The sequence below is a fragment of the Barbus barbus genome, assembly GCF_936440315.1.
Source record: "Barbus barbus genome assembly, chromosome: 25".
In the NCBI taxonomy this organism is placed as follows: domain Eukaryota; kingdom Metazoa; phylum Chordata; class Actinopteri; order Cypriniformes; family Cyprinidae; genus Barbus; species Barbus barbus.
Window position 1 is genome coordinate 21,157,973 of NC_136753.1, and position 16,935 is coordinate 21,174,907.

At 37.4% G+C, this 16,935-nt stretch overlaps 2 protein-coding genes across 3 annotated transcripts; both read left to right on the forward strand.

Moving 5' to 3' along the window:
• Positions 1-219: 219 nt before the first annotated feature.
• Positions 220-6,423, forward strand: LOC306844712 (keratin, type I cytoskeletal 18-like). 2 transcript variants are annotated; one of them, XM_079377056.1, is made up of 8 exons: positions 220-565; positions 2,262-2,553; positions 4,125-4,207; positions 4,418-4,574; positions 5,002-5,166; positions 5,252-5,377; positions 5,465-5,685; positions 5,771-6,330. In XM_079377056.1, exons 2-8 carry the CDS (start codon positions 2,311-2,313, stop codon positions 5,799-5,801), a joined length of 1,026 nt encoding a protein of 341 aa, XP_079233182.1. In that variant the 5' UTR covers positions 220-565; positions 2,262-2,310; the 3' UTR covers positions 5,802-6,330. The 2 variants fall into 2 exon arrangements, with proteins under 2 accessions (XP_079233182.1, XP_079233181.1); XM_079377055.1 differs by lacking the exon at positions 220-565 and having other exon boundaries at positions 1,952-2,553; positions 5,771-6,423.
• A 3,644-nt stretch (positions 6,424-10,067) lies between these two features.
• LOC306844719 (fidgetin-like protein 2) lies at positions 10,068-14,501 on the forward strand. Its single transcript, XM_079377070.1, has 2 exons — positions 10,068-10,200; positions 12,407-14,501. Exon 2 carries the CDS (start codon positions 12,415-12,417, stop codon positions 13,249-13,251), a length of 837 nt encoding a protein of 278 aa, XP_079233196.1. The 5' UTR covers positions 10,068-10,200; positions 12,407-12,414; the 3' UTR covers positions 13,252-14,501.
• Positions 14,502-16,935: the final 2,434 nt, after the last annotated feature.

A 16,935-nucleotide genomic window follows, 5' to 3' on the forward strand; every position in this document is an offset into this window, starting at 1 on the left:
AACAGGATTTCTTGTGATCAGCTTTCTATCCTCCTGATTTAAGTGATGCATCTCAGTATGACTGTTGTTGATGTGCACAGCACAGTTTTGACTAACCACAAGAAAGGAAATGAAAATGTTGCTTAGAAACGGACTAGTAAAACAAAACACACACATATGGTTGCCATGTGTATGATTGAAACAAACACAAAGAGTCTTCAATACTAGATGTACTTCACTGCTTATAGCAAAAGCTCAAGCTGGAGAGTATGCAGGACACTTAAAGCATGAAGAAGAGAGAAGAAAAAGAGGGGCTTGATCAAACCATGCACTTTTTCCTGCAGGGCAGTCTGTGATTTGTATTCAGAGCTCCCGGAAATCATGGGACAGATGACTCATCCGGTAACCAAAACTCTCTGGAATCTATGGACACCCCATTCAAACAAAGACACTGCAGATTGCATTCTTGACACAGAGAAAGCACTATAACCACCGACAAGAGCCAGTTAGCAAAGATTCTCCACGATGTTCCACAAGAAATTAATTAGGCAACTAAATAGGCAACCTGCTGTCTGTTGCATCACAGGTATTTTAAACTGCATATACAAGCATTTATTTATTTATTTAAAAAAACGTGAAATGTGAATTGTTGCACGTTAAAAGTTTATAGCAAGTTGCAAACACTGTAAGTATTTAAAAAATGGCTACAACTTAAAAGAAAACTGCTGAAAACATTGAATTTAAGAAAACAATTTTGGATAAGCATGTTAAGAAAAGAAAGAAAGAAAGAAAGAAAGAAAGAAAGAAAGAAAGAAAGAAAGAAAGAAAGAAAGAAAGAAAGCTTTCAAAAAACGCTTTGTGCAAACTACTAAGGTTTCTTTTACCTCCTCGGTGTGTTAGGCCTCTGGGTGTCCTGTTCTTTGGATCTTTATTGCAGCAATTAGCCACGCATTATTGTTTTTTTGACGTTCTTGGATATCAAAACCTGTGATATTAAAGATGGGTACTCACTGTACAGTTTTATAGTCCTTTACAATGCCAGACTGTTTAATATGATCCCAGTGAGAGCTTGCACAAAATCAACAATACTTTATGTTGGACTGTACAATTCTCATCTCAGCCTATGACTATTGATTTGCATAGGTTTTTCCAGGTTTTGAGCTACAAAAAGAGAAAATCAACAAGAGAATTTGATCTTAGACAGCAAAATTGTTAACAAGAAATTATACAGTTTATACCTGGTGAGACAGAGTTTCAAAATTCCAAATATTAAGACATAATCTAGAGCTATTGCATTTATCACCTTGTTTTCAATTTATTCTGAGTGGTGAGAGTTTATCAATGTTTTTTAATCACATATTTGGACAGTTATATAATTTTGAGCAGGACCTTAAAAGGCCAAAAACAACTGAGACCATTTGTAGCACTGCAGTTTGCAAAAAACATCCCAGTGAATGTTTAGATTCCTTACAGGGACAGTTCATCCAAAAATTACAAATATCATCCTCCAAAGTTCCTTTCTTTTGTGGAACATAAAGATATATATTTTTTTAAATAGTAAAGTATGGTATTTGAACTATCATTAAGGATCTAAAGTTTAAAAAAAAAAAAAGTTGAAATCTAGTTCATATGTGGTCTTGGGAAATGCACGCATATGTGTAGCTTGTCCCAAAGGTACTTGATGAAAATCATAAACCACTGTTTTCTATTTGAGCCTCTGTTCTTAGCAAGACTTGTTATTTAAGCTTTCACTAAAGCATTGTGGTACTAAAAGCACATAATGAGCCTGAGCTCAGGGCTGTATCTCATTGCAAGTGGCCAGATGAGCTCAAGCATTGGGTTCAGATGGAGGGAGGACGAGGGGTGATTTTGAGGCAGAAAAGGAGGGAGAAAGGATGTGGGAAGGGCGTTAAAGATCACTGAAAAAAAGTTAGGGAAAAAACGGACCATGTGGGCAGGGTCTTTGCCGGTCAGTGTGCATGTGTGTCTGTGAGTCAGAGAGAGAAAAGGAGGAACAGAAAGAGTTTGGTGGGGGTATAAAAGCCACACAGTTCACTTCCTGTAGCTCTCAACGGCTGACGTCCCTCAGTTTACACTCATTTTCTCGTGCACTCAGTACTTCCTTCCTCCACCACCATGAGCTTCTACACACCTCAGGCCTCTCACAGCTCCTTTACCCGCTCTATGCCGGTACACCGTGCCACTAGTACATATGGCGGGGCAGGTGGACAGGGCACCAGGATCTCATCCTCCTCTTCCATGTCTCTCCGTTCTGCTCCTAGAATTGGGGGCATTTCTTCCTCCACAGCCTTCAAGGTGAGCTCAGCCGGCATGGGTGCTGGTGCAGCGGGGTCCCTGGCAAGCGCTGGCTTCAAAGGGTCCATCATGGGCAACGAGAAAGGCCACATGCAGAATTTGAACGACCGTTTGGCTGCTTACCTGGAAACGGTGCGCCGGCTGGAGCAGGAGAACAGCAAACTGGAGATGCAGATCAGAGAGGCCCTGGAGAAAGGTGGACCAGAAACACGCGACTACAGCAAGTACAACGCAATCCTGGATGACCTGAGGAGAGAGGTGAGAGACATTGTTGGGTTGAAATGCTTTGTCTGAGTGTGTGTTTTAATTTTGGTGGGGGTTTGATCTGCAAAAGGAAGCATTTGAGAGATTGCGAGAGCAGCCAGTTATTTATGTTAGGAGGAGATACCAGATGTTTTGAATTACTGCAATCTAACTGAAACGAAGAAGCAAAACCTAGAATTAAAGTTTTGCACAAGCAGAAAAAAGCTATTTTATGTATTAATTTTGACAGAAAAGTTTATAATATAATAAATTATGTTATATTATATTATATTAACTTGAATAAAATCCATTTACAACATAAAGCACATTTTCTAGGTTAACCCTTTTTTCCAGTTTGTGTTCTGGATGTTAAACTCATGAAAACTATGTTTAGTTCAACTTTACTAAAACTTTATTTTTTTGGTTCTTTGACACCAAAACCTGAGCCTTTTAGTTTTTAAGAATATTAAGAAATAGTTTTTGCAGTGTTCATGAGAACCCTTCAGTGCAATAAAAACGCATGATCAGATTTCCGCACATCTCAATGAAGGGTGTTGCACACGCCCTGTTCTCGCTCTCCTCTTTCTTTTGTGCCTCTTCTGCTTTTCTCTATATGTATTCTGATTATGACTGAGGGAATTCCTTAAAAGCCTCCACATTTGGTTTTAAAAATCTGTGCAACCATGACAACGATCAACACAAATAGAACATTCACAATCATTTCTAAAGCATTAGAAGAATGTTTGACCGACTACAGCCAGCTGAAACTTCCTACAGAGTCTCTGACTAGAGTCATAATGCAAAACAGATGCGGGATAAGCAATCGCACACACACACAAATGCACCCACACAGCCACAATGGCACTCTCGCACACAACAAGAATGCAAAAGAAGAACTCCATCATTTATAGCAGATGTGGTTGAGTCGTTACATAACATTTATTGTTCCAAAATGTCTAATCTTTGCTATAATTCCAGTTGTAAAACCTCAAAGTACAAAACTAAGCTAATAAAAAATGTTCTAAACTAAAAAGAATGCGAACGTATTTTTTATTTAGGAAAATTTCAGACAGTCAGGTCTGTTAAGCATAAGCATACGATAATGTGTACCAGCTTCCGCTTTCACCATGTGCAGGATGTGGCACACAGACAAATTTAGTATGAGTATTGTTTGATCATTCCTTCCATTCAAATGTTCTGCACTACAAACTTATAATAGATAATACAGTATATTTAAAGATATGCACAAATGCTCTCTCATACAGTACATCAAACATAGCAATAAACCAAAAATACCCCGTCAAAAAAAAATATATATATATATATTTTATAGTCTTTCTCAATCAGACCATTTCATACTCCAAAGTTTCATAAGTTAAATACAAAGTATAATTCAAAATCTGATTCTAGTTAATTAGTTGATTAGATAAGAACATACTGTACGTCTGAACCTCATTCCAAGAATGCTATAATTAAAACCATCTGACAAATCGTATCTTTTGTAGAGTTGCAAAAGAAAAAAAAAACTGAATGGATGTCAAAAACAGGTTTTGTTTGGTGAAATATGTGCTTTGTTTTGCCTGTAGGTGATTGATGCCACTTTGGACAATGCTCGTCTTGTTCTGCAGATTGACAACGCTCGTCTGGCTATAGATGACTTCAGAGTCAAGTCAGTTTTCATTATTGCACCACACAACTTAAAAATGCATCTTGTATCTTGGAATCAAAGAACATTCTTCTGAAAATGCACTCATTTTTAGAATCACAAAATAGACATGCCAGAAATCTTCAGTCTGACAGATGCTTGATGGAGGACTGTTGACATGCACACAGAACGTTTTAGTGCATTACTTGAAAGGCTATTTTGTGTGTGTTATAGGTTTGAGAACGAGATGGCCATCAGGCAATCCGTGGAAGGAGATATTGCTGGTTTGAAGAAGGTCATTGATGACACCAACGTTGGACGCCTGAATGTGGAGGGTGAAATTGAGTCCTTGAAAGAAGAGCTTCATTTCATCAAGAAAAACCATGAAAATGTAAACAACAATTGCATAAGAGCCACTTAACACTAGTTGCACTAGATTCACACACAGAATAAGATTCTCACATTTCTGAATAAACTTAAGACTCCATGATATTGTTTGATGAGCACAGGTTTCTTTCCTGTGATGTATTATCTTATGGAAGTAGAAATTTGGAAAAAATTTGAGTTAATTCTAGAAAGCATTTGATTGATCAGAAGAAAAAAGCTATATTTGTCACTTTATGCTAGCATATAGATGGATTTATAGCAGACATAAACAAAAATACCAATTTTGATAGGGCCTTTAAATGATTCACAGTGAGTTTTTACTTCCACAACATGCAGACATCATCAAAACGCAGGCAAAGTCACCATATTACTGAAAGGTATAATTTCATGCTCTAAATGTCTCAGATTTTCTTTCTGTTCAACTTTGACAGGAAGTTGGGGATCTGCAAAACCAGATTGCCCAATCAGGTGTTCAGGTGGACATTGATGCACCGAAGGGGCAGGATATGTCTCTAGTAATGGAAGAGATGAGGGCTAACTATGAAAAACTGGCACTTAAAAACGCAGAGGAACTCAAAATGTGGCACGAATCCCAGGTACAGAACCGCTGACCACCTCATAACAATAATTTAGCTTTAACTAAACTCCTTCCAGCAAATCTAAACAACTCTTTCTCCTCAGATATCAGAAGTTCAGGTGCAGGTGGCTCAGAACACAGAAGCATTACAAGGTGCACAGATGGAGATGAATGACCTACGGCGACAGATTCAAACGCTAGAAATAGAGCTTGCATCCCAACAAAACCTGGTAACGTGCACATGCACACCATATTATGAAAGTGTTAGATTGTTGCATTTTTAATGATGAAAGTTTATGATGAAACTGTTTTTATAGAAAGCGTCGCTTGAGGACACGCTGCGGAACACAGAGCTACGTTCAAACGCAGAGATGGAGAAGTACAACACCATCGTACTGCAGTTTGAAGCTGAGCTGTCACATCTAAGGTCAAAGATCACAGAGCAGGGTCAGGATTATGAAGCCCTGCTTAATATGAAGATGAAACTAGAAGCAGAGATCAACACTTACAAGAAACTTTTAGATGGGGGAGACTTCAAGTAAGAAATCAAATATAATATTAGTTGTTGTATTTTACAGTGTATCATAAATATTTACTGATTTTACTTTCTTTTTGTTGTTTAGGCTCCAGGATGCACTAGATGGCCGAGAGTAATATTACAGGCAGCGATCATGAAGAGCAGACCACAAAACAACTTAACATTTTAGATAGCATGCACATGGAAACACACATGTATACAACACACAACATGATTTCATTTGCAGGGTAACTGCTTTCTGTCAACAAAGCCTGTTCTTTTTTACAGTCTATGGTTCCACCCTCTGACTTTACACAGATGTGCAAGTTACAGAACAACAAAGGCAGCTTTTAGAACATCAGTTGTGTATTATGACTTTTTGTAATACATAATTCCATGTCATTGCACAAATTATACAGTAAACTTACTATTACAATGAAATGTGAAGAGACATGTGAACTTCTCCACTGAGTCAAAGCAATAATGAAATAAAAACATGCTTTCTAACTGAAATTTGGAGTCAAGCAAACATGAACAGACATAAAAAATCTTTTACACACAATGGTTTCCTCTTTTAAGTTGCATGTTTTGTCCACTAGAGTTAACTCTGACTGAGCATAAGAGCAAACAAAAGTCAATAAAAGCAACAAACACTAAGACAGGATACAAAAAGAAGACATTTAATAGACAATCGAAACAACATTTACAAATGTTTTGCTTGCAAAAGCTTTTAATGTCTACTTACAAGATACACAAGCTATGAAGCATAGATAAATCTGGAAAAGTCGCTAGGATTTGTTTACTTGACTTCCGCACAATGAGCTAATGCCATGACAGCTAATTAGCTTGCTGGAGATCCATTGCTCAGGCACTGTAAGTCAAGTCAAGTCACCTTTATTTATATAGCGCTTTTTACAATGCAAATTGTGTCAAAGCACTGCACAATATAAAAAAAAAGGAAAATAATGTGTCAATAAGTTTAAATAGTGTCTTTGCAATAAGGTCGGCGATATCGCTGGAAATGAAGCGTCCCCAACTAAGCAAGCCAGAGGCGACAGCGGCAAGGAACCAAAACTCCATCGGTGACAGAATGGAGAAAAAACCTTGGGAGAAACCAGGCTCAGTCGGGGGGCCAATTCTCCTCTGGCCAAACAAACCAGCAGTTCAGTTCCAAACTGCAGCAAGTCAGATTGAATGGGCTCAGCTGGTTCCAGTGGTCTTTTCCGATGGCTGTCTAAGTGGCGAGGTCCTCAATGGGGATCTGTCTCTGGCGTTCATCCAGGTGTTTGGCCTCTGCCTACGATCAGGGACACATACGTCATCTCCCGGCGCTGATCCTCCATCTCAGGTGTTCAGTCATCTCAGATCATGTAATGGTTAGATCCAGACTGAAGTTCTGTAATTCCTGGCTACCACGGGATGTTAATATATAATATAACCAGTGTTGGGGAAGCTACTCTGAAACTGTAGTTTGACAAGCTACAAGCTACTCGTAAGTTAAAGTAGTTAAACTACAGTCAAGCTACCCTTTTGGAAAAGTAGTTAGCTACACTACAAGTTACTATCAAAAAGTAGCTAGCTACATTGAAACTACTTTTGATTTTTTTGAACAACGTATATTATAAATAACTGAATAAGTGTCTGAGGAATGTTTTAAGTAAAATATTTAGTGTTTAAAACAATGCAATACAATTATGCTTTCAAAGAGTATTGTTTTATTACACACAACACTCAAATATCTCAGACTGTTACAAAAAGTGTAACCTTTACTTGTCGTTTCTTTGAGAGACATGAACTTGGACAAATAAGGCCATGGGTAATTAACGTTAGTTGTTTCTCCATCCTCCAAATCTGCCGCCACGTCTTGCTCCATCATGGATAATATGGGTGTGTCAACCCACTTCTGTACGTCAGTGAACCGTTAGCCGCAAGATGCGTGATTAAACAACAGGTGGCGGTAATGGCAAAAAAGGAGTTTGTAATCAAACAAGAAGAATATCCTTGCATCGCGCTGATTCGCGCAGGCTAGACAAAACGCAATGTAGCTTTTGCTCGCGCTACACCGCTACTTGCTGCAAAAAGTAGTTAGCTACTGGAAAAGCTACACTGTTTAAAAAGCAACTGAACTACTGCCAAGCTACTGAAAAATGTAGTTAAGTTAGTAGCGTCGCTACTTGTTAACTACTCCCCAACACTGAATATAACTGCAGTACAAGATTATAAGATGCATTATGTGAATGCTTGGCTAAAGAGATGTGTCTTTAATCTAGATTTAAACAGAGAGAGTGTGTCTGAACCCCGAACGTTATCAGGAAGGCTATTCCAGAGTTTGGGAGCCAAATGTGAAAAAGCTCTACCTCCTTTAGTGGACTTTGCTATCCTAGGTACTACCAAAAGTCCAGAGTTTTGCGACCTTAGGGAGCGGGTTGGATTGTAGCGTGGTAGAAGACAAGTTAGGTACGCAGGTGCTAAACCATTTAGGGCCTTATAGGCAAGTAATAATAATTTGTAAATGATACGGAACTTCATAGGTAGCCAGTGCAGAGACTGTAAAATTGGAGTAATATGATCATATTTTCTTGATCTGGTAAGAACTCTAGCCGCTGCATTTTGGACTATCTGTAGCTTGTTTATTGAAGATGCAGGACAACCACCTAGCAGTGCATTACAATAGTCCAGTCTAGAGGTCATGAATGCATGAACTAGCTTTTCTGCATCAGAAACAGGTAGCATGCTTCGAAGCTTAGCAATGTTCCTGAGATGGAAGAATGCTGTTTTTGTAACATGGGAAATATGATTTTCAAAGGACAAGTTGCTGTCTAAAATAACGCCCAAATAGTCTCCGTCTCCGACTAAACAGATTAGCAGCAAAGCTTAGGTGGATTGATTTTGAGTTCTCCAAACCAGATTCAGATACTGTGAATAGCTACCATTTCTAATTCTAATAACAACATTATAATGCTTTTATAACAGTCTTCAGAAAATTTACACTTTGGCTTCACAAAAGCAGGTATTTTGCAATATCAAGAATAATAGTCATTTACATTGGGACTAATAATTTTTTTTAACAACCCACATTTTTTGCAAAACATTCTGACACTAAGGCTGATTTTGAGCAATTTAGCTGGGCAACGTTTTTTGAGCAATGTTGCTTGGACACTTTCCCATTGAGAATGGGTAACAAATTTCTACCTGAATCGGTCGTGGGCCCTGTGTCTCACTTAGTTGGCCGTTGTCGGCAACATTACCCAAAGTTGCCCCGTGTATCATCAGCCGCCTAAAACATTCAAAAAGTAAAAGCTATTTTACAGCAGCAACAACTCAGCTCACAGCTGTGTTTAGACGAATTAAACTGATATCTGGTGAATCACTTCAAATATAGGCTGTTAACCAACATATTATAATGGTTGATGGTATATTAACCATAGAAGTCTACAATACCTGAAGAAAAGTTGCTAGCATTCCCATTCTTCTCAATGGCAATTGCTAGGCTTGTCCATGATCTGTAAGGATTCAACCTGGAGGCTAGTTAAGGCTAGAAGGGATACAGAAAATAACTACTGGGCATGCACACATCAATATAGCATATTTTTATCACACTGTACAACAATAATTACTATATTTACATTATTGTAATGGGTATAGACGTTAATGAAACACGATCTAATAGGTAGAAAAATTAATTTATTGCTAGCTTCCGGTTTTTGCTTCTTCACATGACTTTGCAAAAACATTCCTACAACTGAAAATTTCATGGTAACGTTAATTAAGAGCAATGTCAGTTTAATTGAAGTCTTTTTGTGACTCTGAGTGCCTGCTGTTTATTAAGCCTCTCTTTAGACTGACATAACGGCTGTGCAAACATGAACAAATGTTATCAGACCAACAGGAGTCACATACACATATGTCATTTTTATTGTTAATATAGCCTACTTCACACAATATATATATATATATATATATATATATATATATATATATATATATATATATATATATATGATAAAGGATGCAAATGCTCATTTATGTGGAATAATTCCTCTTCACATTCCAGGGATTCACTCCAGCAGTAGTATTACAGCCAATAGCACCCTCAGCTGTTAACTTGACAGAAGTTATATTTTGATATCCAGATCATTTTTATCCTTCACAAACATTGCACCCAAATTAAGCACAGATATATGAAAAATTTAAATATGCCATTGCATTAGACTGATACAAATGCCATTTGTTTGCATGAAACGGTTTACAAACCCTGTTATTTAACAGTAAAATATCCTCAAGCTCTCTCTCTCTCTCTCTGCTTAAATACTTTCAACAAAAAGAGAGGGCAGGGGGAGGGGAGGATTTGGGTGGGGGAGGGGCTGTGCATGTGGGCTGCTGCCACAGGGACAGAGGGAGGTAGTGCAGAGTTGGATAGAAGAAAAAAAGAAGAGGCAAGAGACAAAAAAAAAGAGTGTGAGAGGCATGGCAGCATAAAGCTTGGAATTTACTTGTAACTGCTACAATGCAATGAAGATTGAAGGAGAGGGACTGGTATGTTTCTTAATGCATGTGAAATTCCATGACAGTATTTATTAGTTTGTATTTTAAAATCACTCTGTCTTCATCTCTGCCTCTCATGAGCTGTTTAAATCCAAGTTAATAGCTTTTGCATGTGATGCTAAAGTTTGCATATTAAAGAGAATGAGAGGAGAAAAATCCTTTTGGTTGCACATGCATTTTGTGTTTATACATTATAATGTCACATTTACTGTTTGTCCCTATTGGTTTATGTGGTTGTGTTGGTATGTGAAATTTTAAGATGGTGAAATGTTTATTCGAAGGTGGAGTAATAATTTATCTTTCTTTCAGGTTTATGAGCTATGGTGGAAAGATTTTTGCACACCAATAGCATATACAATCAACTCACAGAAATAACACGCTGATACAGAATTTCGGTTAAAACAGCATGATGAGTTAATGCATGTAAAACATGCATTATTATAAGATGTGTGTAAATGTTGAATATGATTCTGCTGGAAAGTGTGTGTTCATCAGTAGCCAGAGAGTAATGACTTTACCAGCTGTTTCTTTGCTCTCATCGCATAAGCCTTTTCACAATCATAGGGAGAATAAGAATTCCTGAATAATATATATATATATTTTACTGATATAAATCTTTACATTGTGTTCATATTTAAATTTTGAGCTGTATGGTGGCCAGCATCTAAGCAAAGATCATTTGCAGTTCAAAGCATTTTTCAATATTATGACTAATTGATTTAGCATGGCAGATCTTTGGCCATGTGTTAAAAAAAGTCTTCTTATGATGTCCAACCTGAAGCGTGTGTGCGTGTGTGTGTGTAGAGGATGTGCTTTGTAAATAGATCCCAGGCTGAATTCTTAGCATTCCGGGTGCAGCCACATTTATGGACGGGATCCTGTCTCTTCAGTGGAAGTTTTAGGAAGTGTGTGAATTGGAGGGGAGCACCATGAAGATATAAATACAAAGATATATAAATAGATTCATATATAGAAAGAGCCATTTTCCTGGTTTTCTGAATTAGATATTTTTGAATGAACAACAGTGTTTGTGTATAGCAAGGATTTCTTGGGATTAGCAAGGAATCTCGACTCTAGAGAACCCTGGCGAATAATGTTCATTTATATTTGTTTCAAATGCTCTTAAATTCTTAGTGTGCTGTCAGTCTCCTACCTCTCTAGAACTTTGTGCTAATCTGTTGATTCTAATCTGCCTTCATCTTCCAGAAGGCACATGAAAAAAAAAACAGATGTACACACAAACATATATAAATATAACTGCTTGTAAATCCAGCATTCAATTGCTTATTTAATTTGTCCTACACTCATCAAAATGTGTGAGGATGATGAGTGCAACGTTACTGAGATTACATTAGCACAGATTAAGATGCGAAGAATAGATCACATCTTGTCCAGATTACTAAACGCTTCCATATGGTCAATTCTTGTTTCAGTCCAGTTGTGAAGTTGAAGGGGTTTTGCCTCCAGCACCACTAAATCACATGATGTTGGTATTATTTTCTATTTATGGTGGAGAAACAATACCTCTTCCAACTATCTTGTGCATTATTTTTCAGCAATGAATAAAAAGTAATAGTAATATGACGCAAAAATTTTCAAAATGGTCATTTTTAGGTGTCCCTTTAAATAACTCAATAAATAAAAAATAATACAGTAGTAACATCATGCAGAATTTTCCGAAATTTCATTTTTTGAGTAAACTTTCCTTTAAATTCCTAATTTTTGCATTATTTTTCAAAGATGAATAAAATAGTAAAATCATGCAGAATCGTTTAGAATTTTTATTTTTGGGTAAACTGTCCATTTAAATACCTCCTTTCTCTATCTTTTGAATTATTCCTTGAGGAGGAATGAAAATTAATAGTAAAATTGTGCAAAATTTTCTGAATTTCCATTTTTTGGTGATTGCTTTTATATCCGTTGTTTTGCATTATTTCTCAGCAAGGAATAAAAAAAGTAACCATGTAAAATTTTCTAAATTTTCATTTTTGGATGAACTATCCATTTAAATATCTGCTCTAGCTATCTTGTGCATCATTTCTCAACTAATTAATAGTAACAAATTAATAGTAACATCATGTAGAATTTTCGGGATTTAATTTTTGTGTGAACTATCACAGATTAAACAGATGACATAAAATATTCTTTTTATCATACAATACATGAAAAATCTGTCTTTATTATTTTGGTTTTCCAGGTGTGGCAATGATGCAGTGGTCATCTGAGTGGGCGAAGCAACGCTATGATGTCTCCTCCACCACATCATCTCCAGTTCACCCTAAGCCCCTCCCCTTTCCACAGCCCAGTCGTCCTGCGTTCTCAGGCTACACCGACGATATCAGTGCCCTCAGTGCCTCTAGCTTGCTAAAACGCTATGCCGAGAGGTATTCCTTCAACTCGGCTTTACCAGAACATGGGAGTTTCCTAAGAAGTGAGCAGCACCAGGAGCCATGGCCTGGGGGGTACAGCACAGACGGGCCTCCTGGTTTAGACCCATTGAAGGGGAGCGCAAGTGATCTTTCAGAACAGCAGTACAGCAGCGGTCCCACATCTCAGGATTACCCATCATCCTACAGCAGCCAACACCTGCTGCCTAAACCATCCTATCTTACGTCGCCAGCGTTTGCCTTGCCGTCTGCATACCTGCCACCTGCACCAGGCTACGCTTATCCGCAGCAATGCGGTCTGAGTGCTAGTTACCCTCACAGTACCCCTTCTCTGCTGCCTTCGGGTCTACACACCCCCACACCTCTTCACAGCAGCCACACTGCTGCCGAACTCCCACGCAACAGGAAGTTTGGCTTCGACCAGTCCAAAACTGCCAGAGTGTCACCATACACGATCAGGGACAAGACCGAACGGCAGAACAGCGACAGTGGTGGGAATGTCAACGAAAGCTGTGGGACGGACCTCCAGAGCTACAGGCACGATAGACTTTCCACTCAGTCCGATCTTGAGGCAGAACCTGTGGGTAAGACCAGTAATCTTCGGCCTCTGGAGACACGGTCTTATGGAGGCCCGGGACAATACACGCATCCCTGAGGCTACTTGATGTAGTCAAACGATCCTATTTTATACACGTTTATAGCAATACTTGAACCTAACAAACATCAGGGCCAATGTAATTATGGTGTAAACCCATTTACGGACTGAGAAGATATGCACATCAGCATTAATTCTGACTGCAGCTTTAATGAGACCTGTAGCACAGACACTCTTTTGTATCCCTGAAATCATGCTTTCTTTTTTGATTCTCTTCCTTTCCTCTTTTACTCTCTCTCTCTCTATAATTATGTTGTGCAGTGAAGCACATTATGGTGGCAAGTACTAATCCACTGCTTCAATCAATGAAATCCAAGCCAAAGAAAGACTGAAAGAGAGGAATCGAAATGAAAAGTAATTAAAAAAAATAATTTTTTAATACACAAAACTGAAGACTGCATTGCAGGTCAGAGCACACATATGAGTTTCATACGTCATGTGTAATGTAAGGTTTTCATTTTGCTAGCGAGCATGTGTCAGTGGTAAGGTCGTGGATGTTCTTCAACACTGAAATCAGATAAGAAACGGTCTTATTTTAGGAATATAAGGTAAGGTTCCTCTATAAACTTTGAATGTAATGCTGTTTTCCCTCAGGAATTGCGAATGAAGCCATACTTAATGTTTATCTTATACAGTTTTTGAGTTTGACAGATGTTTTTGTCTTTTATTGTCTAGTTAGTGTAGTGTCTTTGCCATGTCTTTCATTAAAATAATAAAAAAAAATATTTGTAACCTTACAGTATTTCAGTGATAAAAATGCAAAACATATTTTTACAGGACACATAATTTATCTGGCTTCCACAGGGCTACTGCAAAAACGCTAAAAGGCTCTTCTTCGCAGTCTTTTCCAGTATTCACCTATTGTGACGTTTACTATGGAAACCCACAGAGCTGTCCCAGCCCCCTGAGTTGATCACTGGATGTGTTTTACTCTGACCCTCTGACCCTTCTCTGTTTTAAAGGAGGCTTGTGAAAGAATAGAGAGCTTTTGTTATGGTGAGGCAAGTGGGACATACACTGAAATGTACAAACCGAAATGAAAATGACAGTCTAGTTAATATTTAAATTTAAATGTTATGTTACTTTTACACTTACAAATGCAATATACTGGACAGTCATATGACTTAATACATGTAAAATATGATCTACCTCACTGTTACAATGCTGTATGTTCAGAGTACGCACTTGTTTATTACATGTCAAACTGTCTACCTCAAGGAATAAATACACAAAATAAAAATGATTGTATCAATACATAATTTGCTATCTTTGCGTGTGTGTATTTTGCATAAAAACTGAGACATTGCTTATGATAGGAGTGTAAAACTGTTTGTCAATTATATTACTACAGTTTAAAATAACTTGCCTTTATATTGATGTATTTTAAAATGTAATTTATTCCTGTGATGTCAAAGTTGAATTTTCATCAGCCATTATTCTTTTTGTGGAAACCATGACAGATTTTTCAGAATGCTTTAATGAATAGAAATTTCAAAAGAGCAGCATTTGTTTGAAAATGAAATTTTTGAAACATTGTATATATTTAAAAAAAAAAAAAAAATGTAATGTTTGCAGTCTTATTCAAATACACAGTGGTTTCATTATTCCACAATCTGTTTATGGCTTTTACAGAATTTACAGTAAACAGTATTTATGCTTGACTATGCTTTAGCACTGTACTTCCATAAGGGCCAGATGCACAGCTGGTGCCATCAGGTCACCCTGTCCAGGATGACATTTACATATCATGGTCTTAACTCCCAACAGAAATCATAAGCTCTTTAATCACTTGATCTTTCAAGGAAAAGGTCAAGGTGATTTTGTGTTCTTTTTCTTCTCTTTTGATATTTTTAATACCAATCCTTAATTGAAGTACAATTTTATACACAGTTATAATTGTCAGTTATATTGAATACAGTATTATTATTTGTGTGTTGCCCTCTAGTGGCAAACCCTTTAACCAAATATATTTATACACCCTTAAACAATTCTCACCATAATTATTTTTAACAGTTTTCACATTCTACTCATTGTGGAGGTCCTTACCACTCTTGAACTAAATGCTAAACACAGATGCTGACTTTTGACTCTCCATTTCTTCCTTATTGTGACCCCCACCCAAAACAGCTCCCTGCAGTCAATGTGCAGCAGAGTGTGACAGATGCTCTATTCTCTCCGTCCACCCCCACCTCCCAGCACACACAGCCCTCAGCGCTTTGTTTTTCAGAAGTTTCAATACTGTCCTCACCTCAGTGTGAGCCGTTTAATCTTAGACTGATGAATTGGGTCTTTCATCTTAGGGATCAACATCTTTGTACAGCCTAAGACCATTTTTGTGATTGGTTCTTGGTCTACACATCGAAGTGACCCACGAAAGTGACAAATTCTGATTTAGATAAATCCATATTGATAAGTGACAAAATCTTTCCATCTACAATTCTTTTCTGAAAACATCTAAATCTGGCTCTTCATATACTCTATATCATATAACATGACGAAAAATAATCTACCATACTACACAAATAGTGATAAATGGGACATATGTGAAGGTGGATCTGTATATAACAAATAGAGAATGACACATTATTTATTATATACAAGTTTTGTACGTTATTGTTTATTTGTGTCTTCAGGTTATTGTCTCCTGAAGCTAATATTCACCCACAGTTGCTCATCTAGCACATGTAAATGAAAATAATGTTATCATTTACTCACAGTCTAGTCTTTTCAATGCCTTTTTTGTGCAATGCAAAAGAAGTTAAAAATTTAAAGTGACCGTGTATCACCAAATGTTTCAAACAATGGCTCAAACATCATTAAAACAAATGTTGATCTTTTGAAGAGCACCAGAAACTTAATAAAGTGATTAAAAACAAGACTAGACCCTAGTGGTTCGGTAAAAATTAGTAATTCAAACGTTAGTAATTAAAGACATTTCACTTCACAGTACCACAAAATGTGATACCTGTTCTTTTAGTCAGGCTATAACTCTCTTTTTTTAACCAACTGGATGTAAGGACATTTGGACTTTTGTTTTTAGTGATTCTTTGTTTGGCTCACTGTTTAAAGGAGTGGAGTGGAGGAATGCTGTTGAACAGCCAACACAGCCTTCGATTCATCATGATAAGAACACAGCAAGGGAACATACACAACCCCTTTATGACACCTAAAACAGAAACCTTAGGAAGAGTTTGTCAGCACTCCTTACAAAGTCAATGTTGCGTGAACTCACTGTTGTCAATGTTGTGTGATTCCCAAACAGAGGATGTGTGCCTCAGCAGACTTCATCTGGTGGTACTTTTAAATTATAATGTGGTTATTAGTGTAAAATTTCTTGAAGATGAGTAGATTATAATTTTCCTAATCCTTATCTTAGTCACGTGGAGTTTTCAAACATTAACCCTGTGTTTAACCCCGGCTAAAATACTGTTTTATATTTTTGTTTATTTAGTAGATTAGTACGAAGATTTTTAACTCGAACCATTGCAGTCTGTCAGTCATATAATGGCAGTTAATGGGACCCACGGCTTTGAGAGAAAAAAACATACACAGACAAAACCAAATTAAACCCTGCAACTCGTGATGATACATTGAGGTCTTAAGACACGAAACAATTGGTCTGTGCAAGAAACTGAACAGTATTTATGTCACCTCTGATCCACCGCAATGTCCAACTGTCCTGAG

Excerpts from the sequence above, each read along its gene's own strand:
- LOC306844719 (XM_079377070.1), top strand. The coding sequence starts at position 12,415 with ATGATGCAGTGGTCATCTGAGTGGGCGAAGCAACGCTATGATGTCTCC.
- LOC306844712 (XM_079377055.1), top strand. The coding sequence starts at position 2,116 with ATGAGCTTCTACACACCTCAGGCCTCTCACAGCTCCTTTACCCGCTCT. Across the intron at positions 4,208-4,417 it reads ATAGATGACTTCAGAGTCAA|GTTTGAGAACGAGATGGCCA; the intron begins GTCAGTTTTCAT and ends TGTGTGTTATAG. Across the intron at positions 5,686-5,770 it reads TTAGATGGGGGAGACTTCAA|GCTCCAGGATGCACTAGATG; the intron begins GTAAGAAATCAA and ends TTTGTTGTTTAG.